Source organism: Sprattus sprattus, assembly GCF_963457725.1.
Source record: "Sprattus sprattus genome assembly, chromosome: 2".
NCBI lineage: Eukaryota > Metazoa > Chordata > Actinopteri > Clupeiformes > Clupeidae > Sprattus > Sprattus sprattus.
This window is the reverse complement of record NC_137921.1, coordinates 5,076,010-5,096,227: the sequence shown is the minus strand read 5'-3', so window position 1 is coordinate 5,096,227 and position 20,218 is coordinate 5,076,010. Positions and strand designations below refer to the sequence as shown.

The following is a 20,218-nucleotide window of genomic DNA, read 5'->3' as shown; positions in this document are numbered from 1 at the left end:
GTTTCCTTGGGGTCTTAATGGAATGTCTATAACATACGTTGCTCAAAATACTACAAGGATCATTTAAAACAGCACACTTTTTACCCTGTCTAAAACTGCCCTCCTCCTTTTGAGTGCCTGTTTCTTTAAATGCTAATGAGCCCTCCCCCCTTCTCCGCGGGTTACGCTCACCGGAGGTGTTGGGCTACCATAGAAACTTGCTGAGCGGGTACATTACAAGAAATATGACTGATGAATACGGCAATAAACTCGGCTTGCACCCATACATTTATGATCCAGAGTCAGACCCTGAACAGGAGGAGGCCCCCGAGGAGGTTCGAGAATGTAAAGTTGAACAGGGCGTTTCTGAATGGTTAGTAAACTTGCCGTTACTTCGACAATACTTATGTTATGATTGTACGTGGGCTAAGGACATTGTTGGGTGTGTCGAGAGCGTCGCAATGCACGTGGCTCGAGAACGTAAACACTGTGTGTGTGCATGCATGTACGAGTAGGCCTATGTAACAAACACAGTGTGTTTATGTGAGTAAGTTATTGGTGGGGAAAGTGCTTATGTAAATGCCAGTAACTGGAACGCCATTAAGATATGCCTGCTACACGAGTAAAACTCCAGCGGGTTCAGCTGAGGTTTTCTCACATTCCTCCAGCTGACCATCCAGGGTGTGTGCTATGGTGTGACTGCACAGATCTGGCTCTGTAAATGGGAACAGTGGCCTAGACTATAAACTACACCGGCAATCAACATGCTAGTTCAGATGGAAGCAGTGTATTTTAATTAGATGTTGAGATAATTTGCCAGGATCGAGGACAGCATCTTTTCTAAATTCACTGTCACCAAGTAGAAAATCGTAAACAACAACAATCGCCGGTGGGGAGAGGCCATTTTTCCATTGACTGGAATCCTGCTTTATTTATTGGTGGCCCCAAGAAAGATTTTGGGGGAAAATGGCGGATGTTGTTGTTGTTTACAATTTTCTATGAGTTCTCACCACACAATGACGTCTCATCTTTGCCCCTTGAATGTCGAATTGTAATGGTATGGAGTGTAAAAAAGACTAGGAAGTGAATGTTTATTTTTTTGCCTCGAAAGTTGCACTGGGTGCCTTTAAATCCAACGGTACGGACAAGCTGTACAACCCTGTTTCCACACAGGAGACCCACAATAGTGAAAGTAATGCCTCGGTTGTACACATTGCACACATTTCTCTTCATGAAGTCCCCACCACAAGCTGAGAGCACTGACGGTAAAAAGAATGGGCTGAGGCTGAGCCACCCCAAAGGGCTTGATCGAATTTATGGATGCCTGAAATGATGGCACTTAAAGGGACACAGCGCCATCTGCTGGGCATTACCTGTATGTTATTTATGTATGTATGTCTGTGAGTTGCGTACGTGTATAAGCTAATATGGATGACCTAAATTTCCCTCTGCTGGTCAAGCATCTTTCTCCAATTCACGCAAAACAACTTGTGCATCCCAATGTTCTTCCAGACGAATATGCACCACAGACTATAACTAAATAATGTAACGCTTCCCAGAACTCAGTAGAAGTCCAGAGTCTCTGTTCGAAAACAAAGATGGGCTCTCTTCAATGTTCATCTACCTGTTCCACACCTTGTGTTTTCTTCTCCTTTTGGGAATTCTTCACACCACTTTACTTCTTGTGTCTCCAAAATCTCCAAGGAATCACAGGTTGTGCATCCATAACCCACTCACTCCAACACCCTCTTTCTGACTTCTTATGTGTCTGGGTTTTTTTCTTCAAAGCCACAGTCAGCCCAAAAGAGAACAACAACAATAACAATCTCAGCAGCAAATGTGTGTTTCAACTGTGATTACGCAGCATAGAACAGGAACTGAACCTAGGCCAACCGTCAGAAGCAACCATTTATAAACAGGAAGAATTGGTTTGTTTGTGTTGAAGGGAAATAAAACAGTTACATCATGTGTATGTGTGCGTGGGGGATGTCAGTTTATGTGTAACCTCTTTTTTTTTCTGTGTTTTTTTTGAACAGCCAACAAAATCTCAAATCCTCGTCAATGCCAGGGAATGCACCCAGATGTGCATCCTGTTGCGGCGTCAAAGGCTGTTTTTGGAGGCGTAGAAAAAGGACTGATGAACACGGCAATATGCTCGGCTTGCAACCATACATTTATGACCCAGAGTCAGACCCCGAACAGGAGGAGGCGCCCGAGATGGCTCGAGAATGGTTAGTAAGCTTTATGTAACTTCGACAACACTAATGTAATGATTGTACATGGGCTAAGGACATACGGTCTTGTTGGCTGTGTCGAGAGCATCGCAATGCAAGTGGCTCGAAAACGTTAACAGTGTGTGCAGGTACGAGTATGTAACAAACACAGTGTGTTTATGTAAGTAAGTTACATACAAGTGTATAAGCTAATATGGATGACCTCGGGATTAATAAAGTATCCATCCATCTATCTATCTAGCTACCTGAAAAGATGACATTTAAAAAGTAACACTACCCTCAGCTGGTCAAGCACCTGAAAAGATGGCATTTAAAAAGTAACACTGCCCTCTGCTGGTCTAGCACCTTTCTCCAATTCACGCAAAACAACTTGTGCATCCCAATGTTCTTCCAGTAGAATATGCACCCCAGACTATAACTAAATAATGCAACGCTTCCAAGAACTCAGTAGAAATCCAGAGTCTCTGTGGATGACTCGAGACGACAGGAGCCCACTGTCTGTAATACATGTAATAACCTGAGGGGGGCAGTGTAGAGTTTGTATATTTTGTATTAGTGTGGTTTCGGCTACCTGCAGTAGGTCTTGGAAAGTATCCCATGTGGATACAGGGGCTCTACTGTCTTGTACAGTTTTCTTTAACTCCGAATTAACATTAATGCTGGTTTCTACCTGTCTCCAGCTAATTTCACAATGCGAGCAGAAGCTAACCATCGCTAGCTTTACCGATCAGGATCACAATTGTTCTCACAACAACTACACAGTCAACTGAAGTAAACGCATCGATTACCTGCGGATTTGATAGCCGCAATCTGTTTGCATAGAATAAATCACATGTTTTAAGCATGAGAGCTGTTATTTTCATGAGAAACCACCGGATGAGAGATGTCCATAACCCTGGATCCCACATTATAGTCTCACATGCATCCTTTTTCTGCTTTAGCATATTAGAAGCAACAGCTTTGATTTTATGAGACAAAACAACGGTTAGTTACAAAAGACTGACTGATTACTATATTTTAATGGGGGATTACTGGTACTCCATACCACTGCTCACACACACACACACACACACAATTTTTTTGCAGTCTTCCATTGATTGACGAACCATAGTTTCATACTTAAGCATCGTTTTTGCGGTTGGTGCTCACTGGCTGAGCAGGTGGGCTGGCTCGGATAGTCTAGCCCAGTGGTTCTTAACCCTATTGAAGGTACGGAACCCTGCAAGCTTCATCAGTGCATTCGCCGAACCCTTCGTATTTGAAAAATTAAAAATTATTTCTTCAAAACGTAGGTATAAAAAAATATGGCCCGACCTTGCTAGTGTGGAGCGCTCTATACTGTGTGGGTCTTGACTCCTGCCGAAACCCTGAGAGTGACTCAACGAACCCCTGGGGTTCGATCGAACCCAGGTTAAGAACCACTGCTCTATCCTATCGACTTCTCCTAACCAGTCTTCCATGACCTTTGACCCAGGAAAAGACAATCACATTGCTAAGAGAATCCAACTGCACTTACACTTCAGGTTTTTCTTTGCAGCCTTCTCTTAACTTCGCTGTACGGCTTTATCAAAACCCTTCTCTCATGTTTGTGGACCTGTCACCTGATCTTGGAGCACTGATCTCAAAAAGAAACTGGATAGCGCATCACATAGTTTCTGACAGTTTCAAAGTGAGGCCACACGAAAAATTGTGGCGGCCATTTTACTGGGACCACTTTCATGATTGAGACCAATGATTATGACGGGCGATTAATATTATATATAAGATATTTAATGAATTTGCATATTAAGCCTCACTTTGATACCATGGGATGCGCTATTCAGTTTCTTTTTGAGATCAGTGTGTGTCACGACCCAGCCTGGTCTGCCCCGCCCCCTGCTATCAGTGCTCTCTCTATTGTCCACAGCTGAGGTAGCAGAGTCTGCGCAGGTGTGAGGAATCAGCCCTTGATGAACTGCACCATAAGAAGGCCTTGGTGCAGAGTGCAAGAGGCTCTCTCTGATCGACGCGTCGTTATGCTGTTTGCTTTGGACACATGTACACTACTCTTTCACCCGCTTACACCACACTTTTATTTGCTGACATTTTACACTGACTGTTCTATCATACTTTAATAAATCCGTTTATTACACAACCTGGCGTCGGAACTCCCGTTCATGTTGCATGCAATGAGCCTTGCGTGTTACATATGTTTTGGGGTTGTTGGTCTCAATTCTGCCATCTTTTCCAGCTTATCCCTCAGTTCCTTTTCAACTCCTGGTGTCAGAAGTCCATCTGTCCTTCCAGTTTTCTTTTCTATTTCTAATCTTCTATTTGCTTTTTTTTTCAACAGCCAACAAAAATCTCAATTACTCCTCAATGCCAGGGAAAGCACCCAGTTTTGCATCCAGTCGCATCACTCGCTGTCTGTGGTGACCTAGTTCATGCGTAGGACATTAGCCACCAGAGATAACTGTGTTAACGTGTAAATGAACGCTCATATTGACACAAGTAGGCTATATAACAGTGAGAGCTGATTTGGACACTCAAATTCAAATTTCAAATTTCAAATTCAAAAAGAGCTTTATTGGCATGACTTGAAGTAGTGTTGCCAAAGCTGACATATGATAATACAACAGATACAATATCTAACAATACAATACCTAGATAATTTATACTAGAAAAAAAAAAAAGAAGTGTATAGTAGCTATAGTCTATATATCTACAGTACCTTGCGTATTCACCCCCTTGGATGTTTTACCCTTTTATGGCTTTTATAAATCAGTCATGGTCAATATAAGTTGGCTTTTTGGACAAAAAAATTCACAAAATAGCTCTCTTTAATGTCAAAGTGAAAATATATTTCTACACAGTCATGTAAATTAAATACAAATATGTAATGAAAATAAGTGATTGCATAAGTATTCACCCCCTTTATCACCCCCTTTATATAGACTGCCCTAATTCAACAGAGGTCCAGCCAATTGGTGCTAGAAGTCTCACAATTAGTGATATGGGGATCAGTGTGCAGTAAATGTGTCTCAAGTGATGGTAGTATAACGACACCTGTGTCTGGAAGGTCTATTCACTGGTCAGTATTCAGTAATCAGTATCAAGGGGGTGAATACTTACGCAAGGTACTGTATATCTCTAAATAAACACTCTTTCTCCGTTCATTTCATTCCAGTTTGTTGTGTTTCAACAGCTGTTTTCTTGTAGCTTGGAGACACATGCTCATGCCTTTTAAAGGGTCTCTGAGTGAAATCTTACAAATTTAAAAATGTTTTGAACATATTTAAGTGTGTGGATAAGCTGTATAAGTGAACACGTTGAAAGTAGTCATTGTGACAGATTAGGGGTGAAGTTATTACTATCAAACAGCAACATCAAAACAATAGGCCTACCTACTGTACCTGTCCTCAAATAATGTATTGTCTACTAAACAAGAGCCTTTTTTTAAGGCTGCCAGATAATTATTTAAACTTGTCCAATCTTGATCCAAACTCCTCTATCACTACACTAAATCTTGGAGAACATTTTCAAGTGTTTAATACAAATTTCAGTTGACTTGATATTATTATTATTATTTATTAGATTTTTAAATCCTTAAATATAGAAATCGGTATTGATCCTTTATCGTGCTCTTATAGTGTACTATTGTTAGCTAACGTTTTACATGATGTTCAATTTATATGCAAATGAAAGACACAAACAGATCCAACTCTGAAATTACATTTATTGATTGAGTCAACAAGAATATACAAACAATGCAAATTCTATGTTGATTATAACGTTTGACTACAATCTTGTGATGGTCAACTGAGGTAGTTCTGAAGGGTTCTTCCCCCTGAATGAGCGCACGCACCCAGTAAAGTAGAAACCCGTCTATAAGAATTCATGGAAATTACAGGCTTGTAAATTAATAAAGGAGCAATGTGTAGTTTCTTTTTTAAGTGCTCTTGATGGTCATAGTATTGTAGGAAGGGGGAGACATTTTGGATCTTGTTTGTTTGTTTGTATACGGTGTTTTCCTTTTTAAACACATTTGATTGCATTTTCACAGCCGTAAATTGTAGTGCAAATTGTAATTGCCTGAGACATGGTGACCTGCACATAATTCACAGGAATGTTAGGAACCAGCTTCGGTGTCAGAAGCCTTCTATAATCAGTTTTATGTTGGGACAACAGGTAAAAATACATTCTCAGTAGCCAACTATAATCAGTTTTATGTTTGGAAAACAGGTATAAATATATTCTAAACCTGAATAGTATTTTACTGTATTAATGCCATATATATATATCAGTATTGTATCCTATTGTAAAATACAATGCAATCTGGAAGGGGGGAAAATGTGATTACAGCACTTTAAGAAAATGCCAATTTTTTTTCGGAAGAATTTAGTGTAAACTGTAGCCTACTATAAACAGCTGAGCGTCTTGGGAAGGTGAAAGAAAAGTGTGAGATCTCATTTTAACTTACACCACAGCCATGTGGCTCTTGCTATAGAACTGCTAGGAAGGTTAGGTCATGTATGCTCCAAGATAGTGATGTTGCACTGTTTGTCAGAGCCTACCTGATACAGTTTCACTGTTAAACTGGTAACATAAAGAGGCAACATATGACAAAGCAGAAACAGTGCGAGTGGCTGCAGGAGTAGAACCTATCCACATTGTACTCACATGAAGTGCATACTTACTGCATTTGATTACAAGACAACCCAACGTGTTGCCAACCGCCATGTTGTTTCCGTTAATGAGATGCTGGAAGTAGACCAGGCATAAACCCAAAACAGTGTGAACAGCTGTGGGAGAGAGATGGATGACGATAAATTGATGAACATGTTATCATGTTCAATAACGCAAAATACAACTATAAACAAGTGTTTAAATCAAGTTTAATTGACGGTTTCGATATGAGCTTCGCTAACATTAATTGTGCGCATGCTAGCTAATGTAGCCAGCTAGTCAACCTATCCTTTGTTTTTGCAAACATACTGACACCAAACGTGATCACTTTAAGCAATGGAAGTCTGTCTTGGTGCACTGTCTTGGCTGCACTTGGTGCACACACTTGGTGCACTTGGTGTATACGAAAACAATCGTCCGTAACCAAATTCGCGTGCGTAACGTGTGTTTTTATTTACGGTAGGCTATAGCCTACATCTGTAAAGGGCCCAGGAGTCAAGGCCTTGGCCGTACAAACGTATAACTATTCATTTTTCTTTTAGCGTACTTTATACAACAGTACGCCAAGCCAAGGGTAGGCTACCTTTCACTTCAGTTGTATGCGTAATGGAACGCTGTTCATATCACACGTGTCTTTTGAAAACCATATTGTTAGTAATATTGTTGGTGGTAACCATATTGTTGGTAACCATATTGTCGACTGTTGTAGCTTACCAAAGAACAGCTGCAATACAATAGGATAATGGCACAGACTTATATCCCTAATGTAGTTGCATTCACAAGTGTGTAGATTTGAATGGAAAGATACATGGAAAGTTGAATGTTTCCTCAATACCCATCGAAGTTTAAACCCCACCCTGAAAACCCCTTCTACTGGCTCCTTTTAGCGCCACCCTGTTACTCTCAACAGACATTCATTGCGCGGTAGATTCCTCACACGGTTTAAGTAGGCTAATGTTTGTCAACCAACTGATGGCTGTGTAAGACATCTACCGTCCCCATGTGCATCTGCTAAGGGAAATTAAAGGGCGTGCGTGAACTATTTTCACTTCAATTTAATATCAAGTAGCTTCTGTGACCTCGAGGAAGGATTTAAGCGTTACTGCTTAAAGCAGGCTATCGGCTAAATACTTCTGGATCACTGAGGAAATGTCGGCGTTGAACGGGTGAGCATACGGTCTTAGTATGAACGTTGGATCATAGTTTAGCCTACCTGTCGTGATTAAATATGCTAATACCAAACTAAATTTATTTTATAGATGAATGGTAACGAAGATTGCCTAGGGCGGTTATACTTAGGTGAATGTCGCAGCATACGTTAGGTTACAAACGGAAATCAAGCCAACTTGTTTCACCCGTCTTGGCCGTTGTTCGGGTGCAGTTGAGCTGCGTTAACTGGTGTGGTAAAGTGAAGCTACACTCAGTACACTCAGTACAAGCATCAAAAGCAACAACGCGATTATGTCCTTTCTAGTTCTCTGCAGTTTAAATTACACGTGACAAAAGTAGTGGAGTATGTTGATAGTGTAACGTTACTTGCTTGCAGCGGTTATCCGTTTCTATGTAACGTAATTCGTCAGTTGGGTTTGTCACATGTTGAGAAATGCTGGCTAGAATGTGACCAATGCAGTGCAACAAAATGTCAGCTCATATTGACGAAACGGTTAGTGGGTCCACATTTCGGCTATTACGATATTTTCGTGTATGCGCTCTATTTGAAGACCTCGAAGACCATGCTGTTGTTCCAAAACTTTACATCTACCCTAATGGGCATTTCTAAATGGGGGAGGAGTTCCAACCATTCTGTTTTTTGACCATACGTTAATTTGCACTCAGCGGTAAGCCTACGCAATAGTTAGGAGTACATATGCGATACAATGGTTGGCCATTGCACGGTTCAGGATTTAATGAATGTTATACACATTTTGGGTCAATTCTGTTTTGTAAATGGCTCCTCATGTAGTCATAGTGAATTAGCCTATTTTTTGTCAACAATTCAAATTGAGCCATGCTATTCTGGGAAACTGATATCTTGTCCTGTAGAAAGTTTCTTTACTATAACATACTTTTAATAGGACAAAATGGATGACAGTACACTCTGAGTGCAGACTTGTTATAAAGGTTTTGGAGAACTTAATTTGTTTATGTCCTGCCTGTTACTGCATTGTTTTTCAGTGTGAAAGAAGAAGCTCAGGAAGTCTCCCTCCCTGACACAGACTCTGATTTGGCCGAACAGAAGGATAGTCTCAAGGTGAACATCCGATGGACACGCGAGGAGGTCTGTAAACTAACTTCAACCCTGAACAGTCCAAGACTATTAAGATCATGTTTCTTTCTTACCACATAGTATTGTTGTGAAATGATTATTCATCAAATAATGATGTGAATTCATTCCACTTAAGTTTCTAGAGGAAATGTCATACTCGTGCTTAAGTCAGTATTCATGCACAAGCATGTAAGAATGTTACTTTGCTATGATTTTCATTAAAATTGTATTATGATTGATTTACATCAGAATGAGACCCTTAAAAATTTGGTTGAGAACTTCGGCCTAAAAGACTGGAAGACCATTGCCAGCTTTTTACCTGTAAGTATGAGCCACTGAGAAGCCTAGGCCTACTAGATTAACTTAAAAAAATGAATCTGTAATTATAACCAAGATGCATTGTGTGGTAAGGGTCACTAGCTAGGGTTACTTACACAGTACTAACCATAAATGTGATGCTTATGTAACCAATGCAAATTATGTTCTTGTAAGGTCTATAAGGGTTATCATGCAGGGTTCCTTTCAAGGAACATTCTGTTGTTCTGAACAACTTTAGCCCTTATACTATTGAGTTGTCTTTCTGTTTGTACTACAGAGCTCTCTGACACCATTTATATATTTTCTTTTACTCATCACTCGTCTCTGTTGAAGCCTGCTCACACACACACACACACACACACACACCAGGGTGGACCAGTGTTGTGGTAAAACTATAAAAATATCTACATCTTACTTTCTAATTTTTAAAAAAAATAACTTTTCTTTTCCAGGGACGCACTGAGTTCCATTGTCAGCACCACTTCAAGAGGGTGCTCGACCCTGAGCTGATCAAAGGGGGCTGGACGAAAGAAGAGGATGTGATGGTCAGCGTAATTTTAATGGCATATCACTAATGCATGCTATGTAAAGTTTGTCCACTAGAGTGCAGTATAACTTCAAAATGGCTCCCTGCATAAAATACTTCACCCTGGTCACTTAATTATTGCTACCTAATTGAAGTCTTTAGTCTGTAGATCCAAAATGCAAAACGAGGTTGGTATGGTTAGGAACAGATAGGCACAACATGACCATAACTCATATGCAGCACTGTTTAACAGCTTTATAGTTGTTTACATGTATTCATGTAGCAGAATCTTTATTCAAAGTGACTTACAATTGAGGTAATATTGAGCAATCTTACATTTGAGGATATGAGTAATGTTAACCAAATGCAGTGCCTTCAGTTTTCCTAGACATGGAGCCTTAACTCCCCCAGATAGTGAGTGAAATACATTACCAAACGCTTTGGTTCTCAAACACTTTACTTATATGTGATACAAAAGTAGGCTATTGCACGGTTCAGGATTTAATAAAAGTTATACAAATTTTGGATCAATTCTGTTTTGTAAATGGTTCCTCATGTAGTCATACTGAATTAGCCTATTTTTGCCAACAATGCAAATTGAGCCATGCTATTCTGGGAGTTGATATCTTGTCCTGTAGTAGGTTTCTTTACTATAACATACTTTAAATAGGACAAAATGGATGACAGTACTCTCTGTGTGCACACTAGTTATAAAGGTTTTGGAGAACTTAATGTGTTAATGTCCTGCCTGTTACTGCATTGTTTTTCAACACTTTGGTTTCTTCCCAGTTGTCGAACTTGGTCCAGATGCATGGGGTGAAGAGGTGGGCGGTGATTGGCAGGCACCTTAAGGGTAGACACGGCAAGCAATGTCGTGAGCGGTGGCACAACCACCTTGACCCTGGCGTGAAGAAGACCTGCTGGACCCCAGAGGAAGACATCGCCATCACAAAGGCCCACGAAGTGCTCGGAAACCGCTGGGCGGAGATTGCAAAACTCCTTCCTGGAAGGTACCTCGGAAGGGACATTTCTCTGATTTAAAAAATCTCTTTCTTCAAGTATCTCTCTCAAACACTGAGTGCATCATAACATTAGTGGGTAAAGGATTAAACTGTATTTAAATGTTATGTTTATTCTGTACTATTCAAATGATATTATAGCTGTGTAGGAATGTAAACATAACAGAATGGTATGTGTAATAGGTTCTTCCTTCTCCCCTGGCAGGACGGACAATGCTATTAAAAATCACTGGAATTCTACTCTTAAGCGGAAAGTGGAAATCGGTGCTTCTGATCAGGATAACCGCGGTTCATTTAAAGCCGTGGAAATGGGAGAGGTCAGGACGGACAATGCTATTAAAAATCACTGGAATTCTACTCTTAAGCGGAAAGTGGAAAACGGTGTTGGTGATCAGGATGACGGCGGTTCATTTAAAGCCGTGGAAATGGGAGAGGTCAGAGGGCCTTTCTCTTTGCTCTTGCTTGCTTGTGACTTAGAGTTTTCTCTGACTGGTAGTTAGTTTGTGTTTTTGTACTGAACATTTTATACTTATTACATCCTCAAAATAGGTCATCCATTAATATGATCGTATTCTGAAGTATTTAATTTGTATAGATAATTTACACAGCATATTTTTTCGATCAGTGAGAATTTTTTTTCATCTGATGTCAGGTGAGTGTAGCTTTGACCTCGGGGTTTAGTATTTATTTTTGTGTTTTTTATTTGTGTGTTCAGGTTGCTTTCCACTGCGATGTTGTTCTTGATGGAGAGCCAGCGTCTGAGGAAGAGGAGGATATGATGAAGGTATTTTTTACACATTTTAAAATGCCATTTTTCTGAGACTGCATATTAGGGCCCATTGCAGGAGCTGGGGAGGGGGCTAATATTCCAAGAAAAAAACTCAGAATGTCTAAAGTAGAACAGTTAAGGATAAAAACTTTATTCTTTGAAATTATAAAGTCTTACATATGGCGCAAAGAACTCACAAATAAAAAGGTACAAAAAAAAGTAGCTTACAAATTTGTGTTAACATGTCCCCGAAAGACAGTGTCGACATGTTTCCCATACTTTCATACTCTTTTCATACTATAACTTCCAGTCCAGGGGCAAGTAAGATAGACAAAGACGCTGTAATAAAGGACGATAAAGCATTACAAGCTGTGCCAATGGGGTGGGAATGGAACAGTTCCTGTCTGTATAGTAACATGCTCTGAGTATTGACACACTTGTAATCAACATGTGTTTAGTGTCTGGAGAGTATTCATACACTCAGAATACACACAGCTGGATTATACTTGTACCTTGCACTTTAATGGGGCTCTAGGATAATCTGACTTGTTCCACAAATCTTCTCCCATGCTAAAAGTACAGCCAGCTCAGTCATATTCAGTCTAGTTCATGTTTATCGTAGGTGTGCCTGTGTTTCAGTATTGCTTTTATGACGTTGACATGAAACACTCTCATAATAATGTTCATACATGTTAAAGGTGCATTATGCAACAATTATGCTTCAGGATTAGGGTTAGGATAAGCAGTTTAACCTTAAAATAACATCTTTAAAAAATGTGGGGCGCTACAATGACATTTAATATGGAGAATCGCGTCGGTGCCATTGGCATAGCAGGGTCGATAGGCATATAACTGCGTTCTGTAGTTTCGCCTGCCGCAGCCCACCGACCTGACTTGTATACCTTCTGCCGATCTAGTAAGTAGCTTATTTGCTGTGCTTAGTCTTGTGTTGCACTTGCTTGATGTTTGACTGTGTAAGGACAGTCGTTGAGTAACTAGTTTGTCATAATGCCAGTCAGCAAATTTCGAGAGAGTTCGTTAGTTTTAGCTGCTAGCATACCTTAAGCGAATAGCTATTGATCCTTATTGCACCTTTAATGTGATTGCAGATTGCCCAGTCAGAACCTCTGAAGTACAAAGTGACCCCGAACCCTAAAGCTCCGGAGCCCACTACCAAACGGAAAGCGGATATTTCACCATCTGTGCTTTTTAAGAAAGGCAACCCCAAGAGCCCCGCGCCAAATGCCAGCGGCGGTCAGCCTGGCCTCAGCAACGGCAAGCAGCCCGGCAAGCAGAAGAACATCACGGAGGCCCTGCTGCGTATGATCGCCAAAGACATGCTCCCTCTGAGCTTCGTGGAGGGCTCGGGCTTCCGTAGCTTCATGACGGCGATCGCACCTCAGTACTCCAGACCCTCCCAGCGCAGCATCGGGCTGAAGCTGTACGACAGCGTGGAGAAGCTCATCAAGCCGGCGCTGATCCGACAGCTGAAGAGCTGCGTCGCCACGACAACCGCCGCCGCCGCCGCCGAGAACGCCGCGGTCATTCACACGACGCTGGACCTGTGGTCCAGCCAGGGCATTGATCAGGTCATCGCCGTGCAGCTGCATTTTATTGACGAGGACTGGAACGTCCAGCGCCCCCTCGTGGCCCTCCGACACCTGACCCATAAGAACCTGGCAACCGCAGTCGCTCGAGAGCAGGAAGCTGTGCTGCTAAGCTACGGCGTCTTTCCTGAGAACGTTGGTTACATCATCCTGAACGATGCAAAGAGCACCATAGCTCTCTGCGACCTGTTCTGCAACTACAAAATCATGTGCTGCCCCCAGAGGAACGACCCCGACGAGGAGGAGCTGGTGGCGTTTCTGGGGGACGTCCCCTCCTGCAACAACGTCTTGGAAATGCCGTACGGCACTCAGTCGAGCTGCATCGCTAACGAGCTAAACTCCGTGATCAAGGAGGCCCTGAAGAACTCCCGGGTGGTGGAGAACCTGCTCTTGCAGGTGCACAACGTAGTGGCGTTCTTCCGCGGCAGCGTCTACTGGAACGAGGTGCTGGGCAAGGAGTGCGGCCTCTCGCTCGCCACGCCGTACAGCCACAGCAACTACCGCTGGAACACCATGTTCGCGTCCATCCACAGGATGACGCAGGAGAGCGCCTGGGAGGCGGTGGGGTCTGTGTTGGGGCAGGCGCGTGTCGAGGCCAAAGACTCGTCCACCTCACCTCCCCAGCTGAGGGCCAGGAGAGAGCAGGTGCTGGACATCATGGGCCTGCTGGAGCTCTTCGAGGAGGCCATCCAGGTGCTCCAGGGCGACGGGGTGACCTTCCCCCTCATCATCCCCTCCCTCATCGGCCTGAATAAAACCTTGGAGACCAGGTCTACGACCTACACTCACTTCTGCAAAGAGCTACGTTCTGGTTTGCACACACACTTTCAGCACCTGATAAGGCAGAAGGACCTCATTCTGGCCACCGTTCTGGATCCTCGCATCAAGCTTCAGCCCTTTGCCGACGCGAAGCAGGAGGGGGAAGACGCGACTCTAACGGCGCCCTCTAAAGCGCAAGTTCGAAGCCTAGTTGAATCGGAGATCGGTGAACTAGTCACGTGCAGCATAAAGATAGAGCAAGTGGTGAAACTCGAAGATGATGACCAAGACCATAGCGGCACCATCAAGCGCAAGAAAATATTCAGTTTTCTGCAGCCCGGTGCCAAGACCATGAAGGTGTCGGAGCTCGACATGTACCTTTCTGAACCCTTGCTAGATGGTGACGCGTCCACCCTGGCCTTTTGGAGAGAGGCCACTCGTTTCCCGCAGCTCCAAAACATTTCCCGCAAATTCCTGGCCATCCCAGCCACCTCGGGTGGATTCGATCGTCTGTTCCCCATGGCGTCTTGTATCGTGCGGGCCAGGAGGAGTAGGCTGCCGCCCCACACCACAGAGAGGCTGCTGTTGTACAGAGAGGCCCTTAAGCCAAAGAATGCCATAGCATAGAGAAGGAGAGTGTGTGTGATGACACAAAACCCTACGTAGAAAAATACCTCAAATGACCTGAATGAATGAAATAACTATCACAACTGTCTTGTATGTATCATTTGAATCATGTTTGTGTAATCATTGTTTCATTAGCCATTCCATATTTCCAGTTGCCTTGCTCAGAAATGAGCTAAATGAGCTGCCTGTGATTCCTAGTTTCACAATCATGCACCACTACATGTAATTGATCATGTTCTGTTTCCAGTAGATTAATGAATAATAAACTATGAGTCTGTGGTAAAGAAAGATTAACCTACTATGTTGAATAACTGGACCATTACTGCTGAACCAACTCGATGGTCTTGTAATGCTTCTTCATGAAGCGTTGTCCATTGGACTACCTCCAGCAATCCTGATTCCACAGTGGCGGGCTGCCTTGAAAGGACACAGGACATTTTTTTTTTTTGTTGAAACTGAAAATATGTACAAATCTACAGTTATATGAAATGCATTTTGTTGACACAATGGCTGTAATTCTCATTTTGATTTATATATTCTCTTTTATTTTTATACTTACAATTTTTGAAAAATACTTTTGTAGGCAGAATAAATGATCTGCATTTATTGATGGTATGGTGTCATTTTATTCGCCCTGCATGATATTTTCATAATTATCTTGGTAATGTAATGGATATCGTAAAATGGATGCATGATGCCTCTGAGGAAATCAATCAAACATTTAACAAGGAGAACAGTCTGGGGGGCGAGGTTGCATTAAGAAACTCCCTGTTATGAATGTTTTTTAACCTTGTAGGGCCAGACTGAAAACTTCGCCTTTCTACTATGTATTGGTTGATGCTGTCTGATAAAGGGGCTTTAAGACTGCATCACTTCTCAGTATCTGACAGTAAAGTTCTGGTCGTATGTCCACCTCACCTCCCCAGCTGAGGGCCAGGAGAGAGCAAGTGCTGGACATCATGGGCCTGCTGGAGCTCTTCGAGGAGGCCATCCAGGTGCTCCAGGGCGACGGGGTGACCTTCCCCCTCATCATCCCCTCCCTCATCGGCCTGAATAAAACCTTGGAGACCAGGTCTACGACCTACACTCACTTCTGCAAAGAGCTACGTTCTGGTTTGCACACACACTTTCAGCACCTGATAAGGCAGAAGGACCTCATTCTGGCCACCGTTCTGGATCCTCGCATCAAGCTTCAGCCCTTTGCCGACGCGAAGCAGGAGGGGGAAGACGCGACTCTAACGGCGCCCTCTAAAGCTCAAGTTCGAAGCCTAGTTGAATCGGAGATCGGCGAACTAGTCACGTGCAGCATAAAGATAGAGCAAGTGGTGAAACTCGAAGATGATGACCAAGACCATTGCGGCACCATCAAGCGCAAGAAAATATTTAGTTTTCTGCAGCCCGGTGCCAAGACCATGAAGGTGTCGGAGCTCGACATGTACCTTTCTGAACCCTTGCTAGATGGTGACGCGTCCACCCTGGCCTTTTGGAGAGAGGCCACTCGTTTCCCGCAGCTCCAAAACATTTCCCGCAAATTCCTGGCCATCCCAGCCACCTCGGGTGGATTCGATCGTCTGTTCCCCATGGCGTCTTGTATCGTGCGGGCCAGGAGGAGTAGGCTGCCGCCCCACACCACAGAGAGGCTGCTGTTGTACAGAGAGGCCCTTAAGCCAAAGAATGCCATAGCATAGAGAAGGAGAGTGTGTGTGATTGACACAAAACCTACGTAGAAAAATACCTCAAATGACCTGAATGAATGAAATAACTATCACAACTGTCTTGTATGTATCATTTGAATCATGTTTGTGTAATCATTGTTTCATTAGCCATTCCATATTTCTAGTTGCCTTGCTCAGAAATGAGCTAAATGAGCTGCCTGTGATTCCTAGTTTCACAATCATGCACCACTACATGTAATTGATCATGTTCTGTTTCCAGTAGATTAATGAATAATAAACTATGAGTCTGTGGTAAAGAAAGATTAACCTACTATGTTGAATAACTGGACCATTACTGCTGAACCAACTCGATGGTCTTGTAATGCTTCTTCATGAAGCGTTGTCCATTGGACTACCTCCAGCAATCCTGATTCCACAGTGGCGGGCTGCCTTGAAAGGACACAGGACATTTTTTTTTGTTGAAACTGAAAATATGTACAAATCTACAGTTATATGAAATGCATTTTGTTGACACAATGGCTGTTATTCTCATTTTGATTTATATGGTCTCATATTCTCTTTTATTTTTATACTTACAATTTTTGAAAAATACTTTTGTAGGCAGAATAAATGATCTGCATTTATTGATGGTATGGTGTCATTTTATTCGCCCTGCATGATATTTTCATAATTATCTTGGTAATGTAATGGATATCGTAAAATGGATGCATGATGCCTCTGAGGAAATCAATCAAACATTTAACAAGGAGAACAGTCTGGGGGGCGAGGTTGCATTAAGAAACTCCCTGTTATGAATGTTTTTTAACCTTGTAGGGCCAGACTGAAAACTTCGCCTTTCTACTATGTATTGGTTGATGCTGTCTTATAAAGGGGCTTTAAGACTGCATCACTTCTCAGTATCTGACAGTAAAGTTCTGGTCGTATGCAGTTGGGGATGATCTTATTATGTTCTTGTAAATGCATGTGTAGGTGCCATTTGTGCATTTAATGATTTTAGGATACAGGCCTCAATACATAATTGTTTATGAAAGGTATTTAGTATTTAATTCATGATTTGATAATAGTTATTTACATTATTGTATAGTAATTGTACTATTTAGTATTCATTAATTTCATGATTTACCTCCATTGATATTGAATTGATTGATAATAGGTGTCTGTAGCTTTAAAGGCATTGTTTTGCGTTAGCTGCGCTGCCGTACCTGCTGATAGCTCCCCTTCTGTTTGTTTCCCTCCAACCACATGGTAGTGAACACATAGGCACTCTTCAACTACATGGTAGTGAACACATGCACTCTTTGTAATGATATGAACATGTAACCATCAGGTAGATGGCGCATGCGCAGAGTGATACCAGACGTTAAGTGATACAGTCGCATGTTTTACGTTGTAAGCCTGTTGCACACTAGACTAAGTTATAAAGAACATTCTCTTCAAGTATGTCTGTTTATTGAAGAACCTACAAACACAACATGGTGTCAGAAGTTGGTCTTGGAGAGAGAGCACAACTTTGCTGAGCGAAACGAGCAACGAGCTGGATGCTAGCAGAGTGAACGTCAATTGTGCCAGAGGACATCGTTAGCCTGCTTTCCGAGGGAGAAGGGGACTAAACGAAGTGAACATGCAAGCGTTACAACCACCACCCAATCTACAGCTGACAGGTAATGTGGCTGAGAACTGGCGAAGATTTAAGCAACGGTTTGAGTTGTATTTATCAGCAATTGGCGCTGACGAGAAGAATGCTAGAACGAAAGCATCAGTATTCTTGCACATTGTGGGTGAGGAAGCACTCGAAGTTTATAATAACTTTCAATTCACTGTTGAAGAAGACAAAATGAAGTTGGATAAAATACTGGAAAAGTTTGAGGATTACTGTATTCCGAAAACAAATGTCACGTTTGAGAGACACAGATTTTTCACATGTGTTCAGAAAACTGGAGAAACGATTGATCAATATGTGACCGAACTGAGGAAACGAAGTAAGACGTGCGAGTTTGGAGGGCTTACTGACTCGCTGATAAAGGACAGACTCGTGTGCGGGATTCCGGATAATGGTGTACGGGAAAGGCTGTTGAGAGAACAAGATTTAAACCTAGAAAAGGCGGTTAGAATGTGTAGAGCAGCGGAGACTGTGAAAACGCAAGCTAAGGAACTTTTCAGTGAGAGCTGCAACGTGGATGCAGTCAAGCGAGATGCACACAGAACCTTCAAAAAGAGAATCGGCCCCGACGCAAAAAATGAAACGAAACAAGTACAAAGAGACGAACAGGGAAAGAAATGTGGAAGATGTGGCACGCAACATCCTCCTGCAAGATGCCCAGCGTATGGTAAGGTATGTCACAACTGCAATAGAAAGAACCATTATGCACGAAATTGTAACAATCAAGCAGAGCAGAGCAAAGTCCATGCAGTGGATGAGAGTGACTCAGAGGAAGTCTATGTGGATGTAGTAACTGAGCAGAATGGAGATAAAAAGAACTGGATAATGACATTGAAAGTGAATGATACAAACATCGCAATGAAATTGGACACTGGAGCTCAAGCAAATGTAATTTCAGAGACTGTGTTCAACAAAATTAGACCCAGACCTAAATTGCATGCAACAAAAGTGAAAGTAAGTGGATACTCAGGAGCAGCAATACCTGTAAAAGGAAAATGCATGGTTAAAGTGACACACAAGTACAGAGAACATACACTGGCATTCATTGTGGTACCAAAGGATGTACAGACCATATTAGGATTATCTGCTTGTGAGAGACTGAACCTTGTCAAGAGAGTGCTGGTAGTAGACAGTGACCAAGAAATGGATTATGATGAATTTATGAAAGAGTACAGTGACCTGTTCAAGGGCCTAGGATGCCTACCTGGTGAGCACACAATCAGAGTGGCCAAGGACGTGCCACCAGTGATCAATCCATGTCGGAAAGTGCCATTTGCTCTTCAAAAGCCACTGAAAGAGGAGTTAGACAGAATGGAAGGACTTCAGGTGATTGAAAAGATTGACGAGCCGACTGACTGGGTGAGTTCGCTTGTCATAGTGAATAAAAAGAATGGAAAACCAAGAGTTTGCATGGATCCGAGGAATCTGAACAGAGCAATTAAGAGAGAACATTTTAAACTTCCCACCAGAGAGGAAATTATGTCACAGTTTGCTAACGCGAAATACTTCAGCAAGTTGGATGCGTCTTCTGGATTTTGGCAGATGAAGCTGGACACTGCAAGTTCAAAGCTGTGCACGTTCAACAGTCCGTTTGGCAGATATCGATTCCTGCGATTACCTTTTGGTATAGCATCAGCACCCGAGGTGTATCATAAGACCATCCATATGATTTATGAGCATCTGGACGGGGTGGATACATCGATGGACGATATCATCGTATGGGGAAGTACCAAAGCTGAACATGATGGGAGACTGAGAAATGTTCTGGAGGCAACCAGAAAAGCAAATCTGAGGTTGAACAAAGAGAAATGCCAGCTTGGGGTGAGTGAACTGACATTTGTTGGGGACATTCTGAGTAGCAAAGGAATTAGACCAGATCCCAGGAAAGTGTCAGCCATTGAGAACATGCCAAGGCCGCAATGTAAGAAGGATGTACAGAGATTTAATGGAATGATTAACTACATGGCAAAGTTCATACCTCACCTTTCAGAACGCATGGCACCTCTGAGACAATTAACTGAAAAGAGAACGGAATGGGAATGGGACCACGAACATGAAAAGTCATGGAGAGACTTAAAGACACAGCTCACATTGGAACCAGTGCTGAAGTTTT

The 20,218-nt window shown here is 42.4% G+C and overlaps 1 protein-coding gene across 1 annotated transcript; it reads left to right on the top strand.

Moving 5' to 3' along the window:
* Window positions 1-198: 198 nt before the first annotated feature.
* Window positions 199-14,769, top strand: mybl2a (v-myb avian myeloblastosis viral oncogene homolog-like 2a; the record flags this gene model as incomplete). Its single annotated transcript, XM_080833435.1, has 9 exons — window positions 199-352; window positions 2,016-2,210; window positions 9,054-9,156; window positions 9,394-9,465; window positions 9,915-10,007; window positions 10,778-10,998; window positions 11,213-11,324; window positions 11,723-11,791; window positions 12,886-14,769. The coding sequence occupies exons 1-9, from the start codon at window positions 225-227 to the stop codon at window positions 14,767-14,769; spliced, it is 2,877 nt and encodes a 958-aa protein (XP_080689561.1). The 5' UTR covers window positions 199-224.
* Window positions 14,770-20,218: the final 5,449 nt, after the last annotated feature.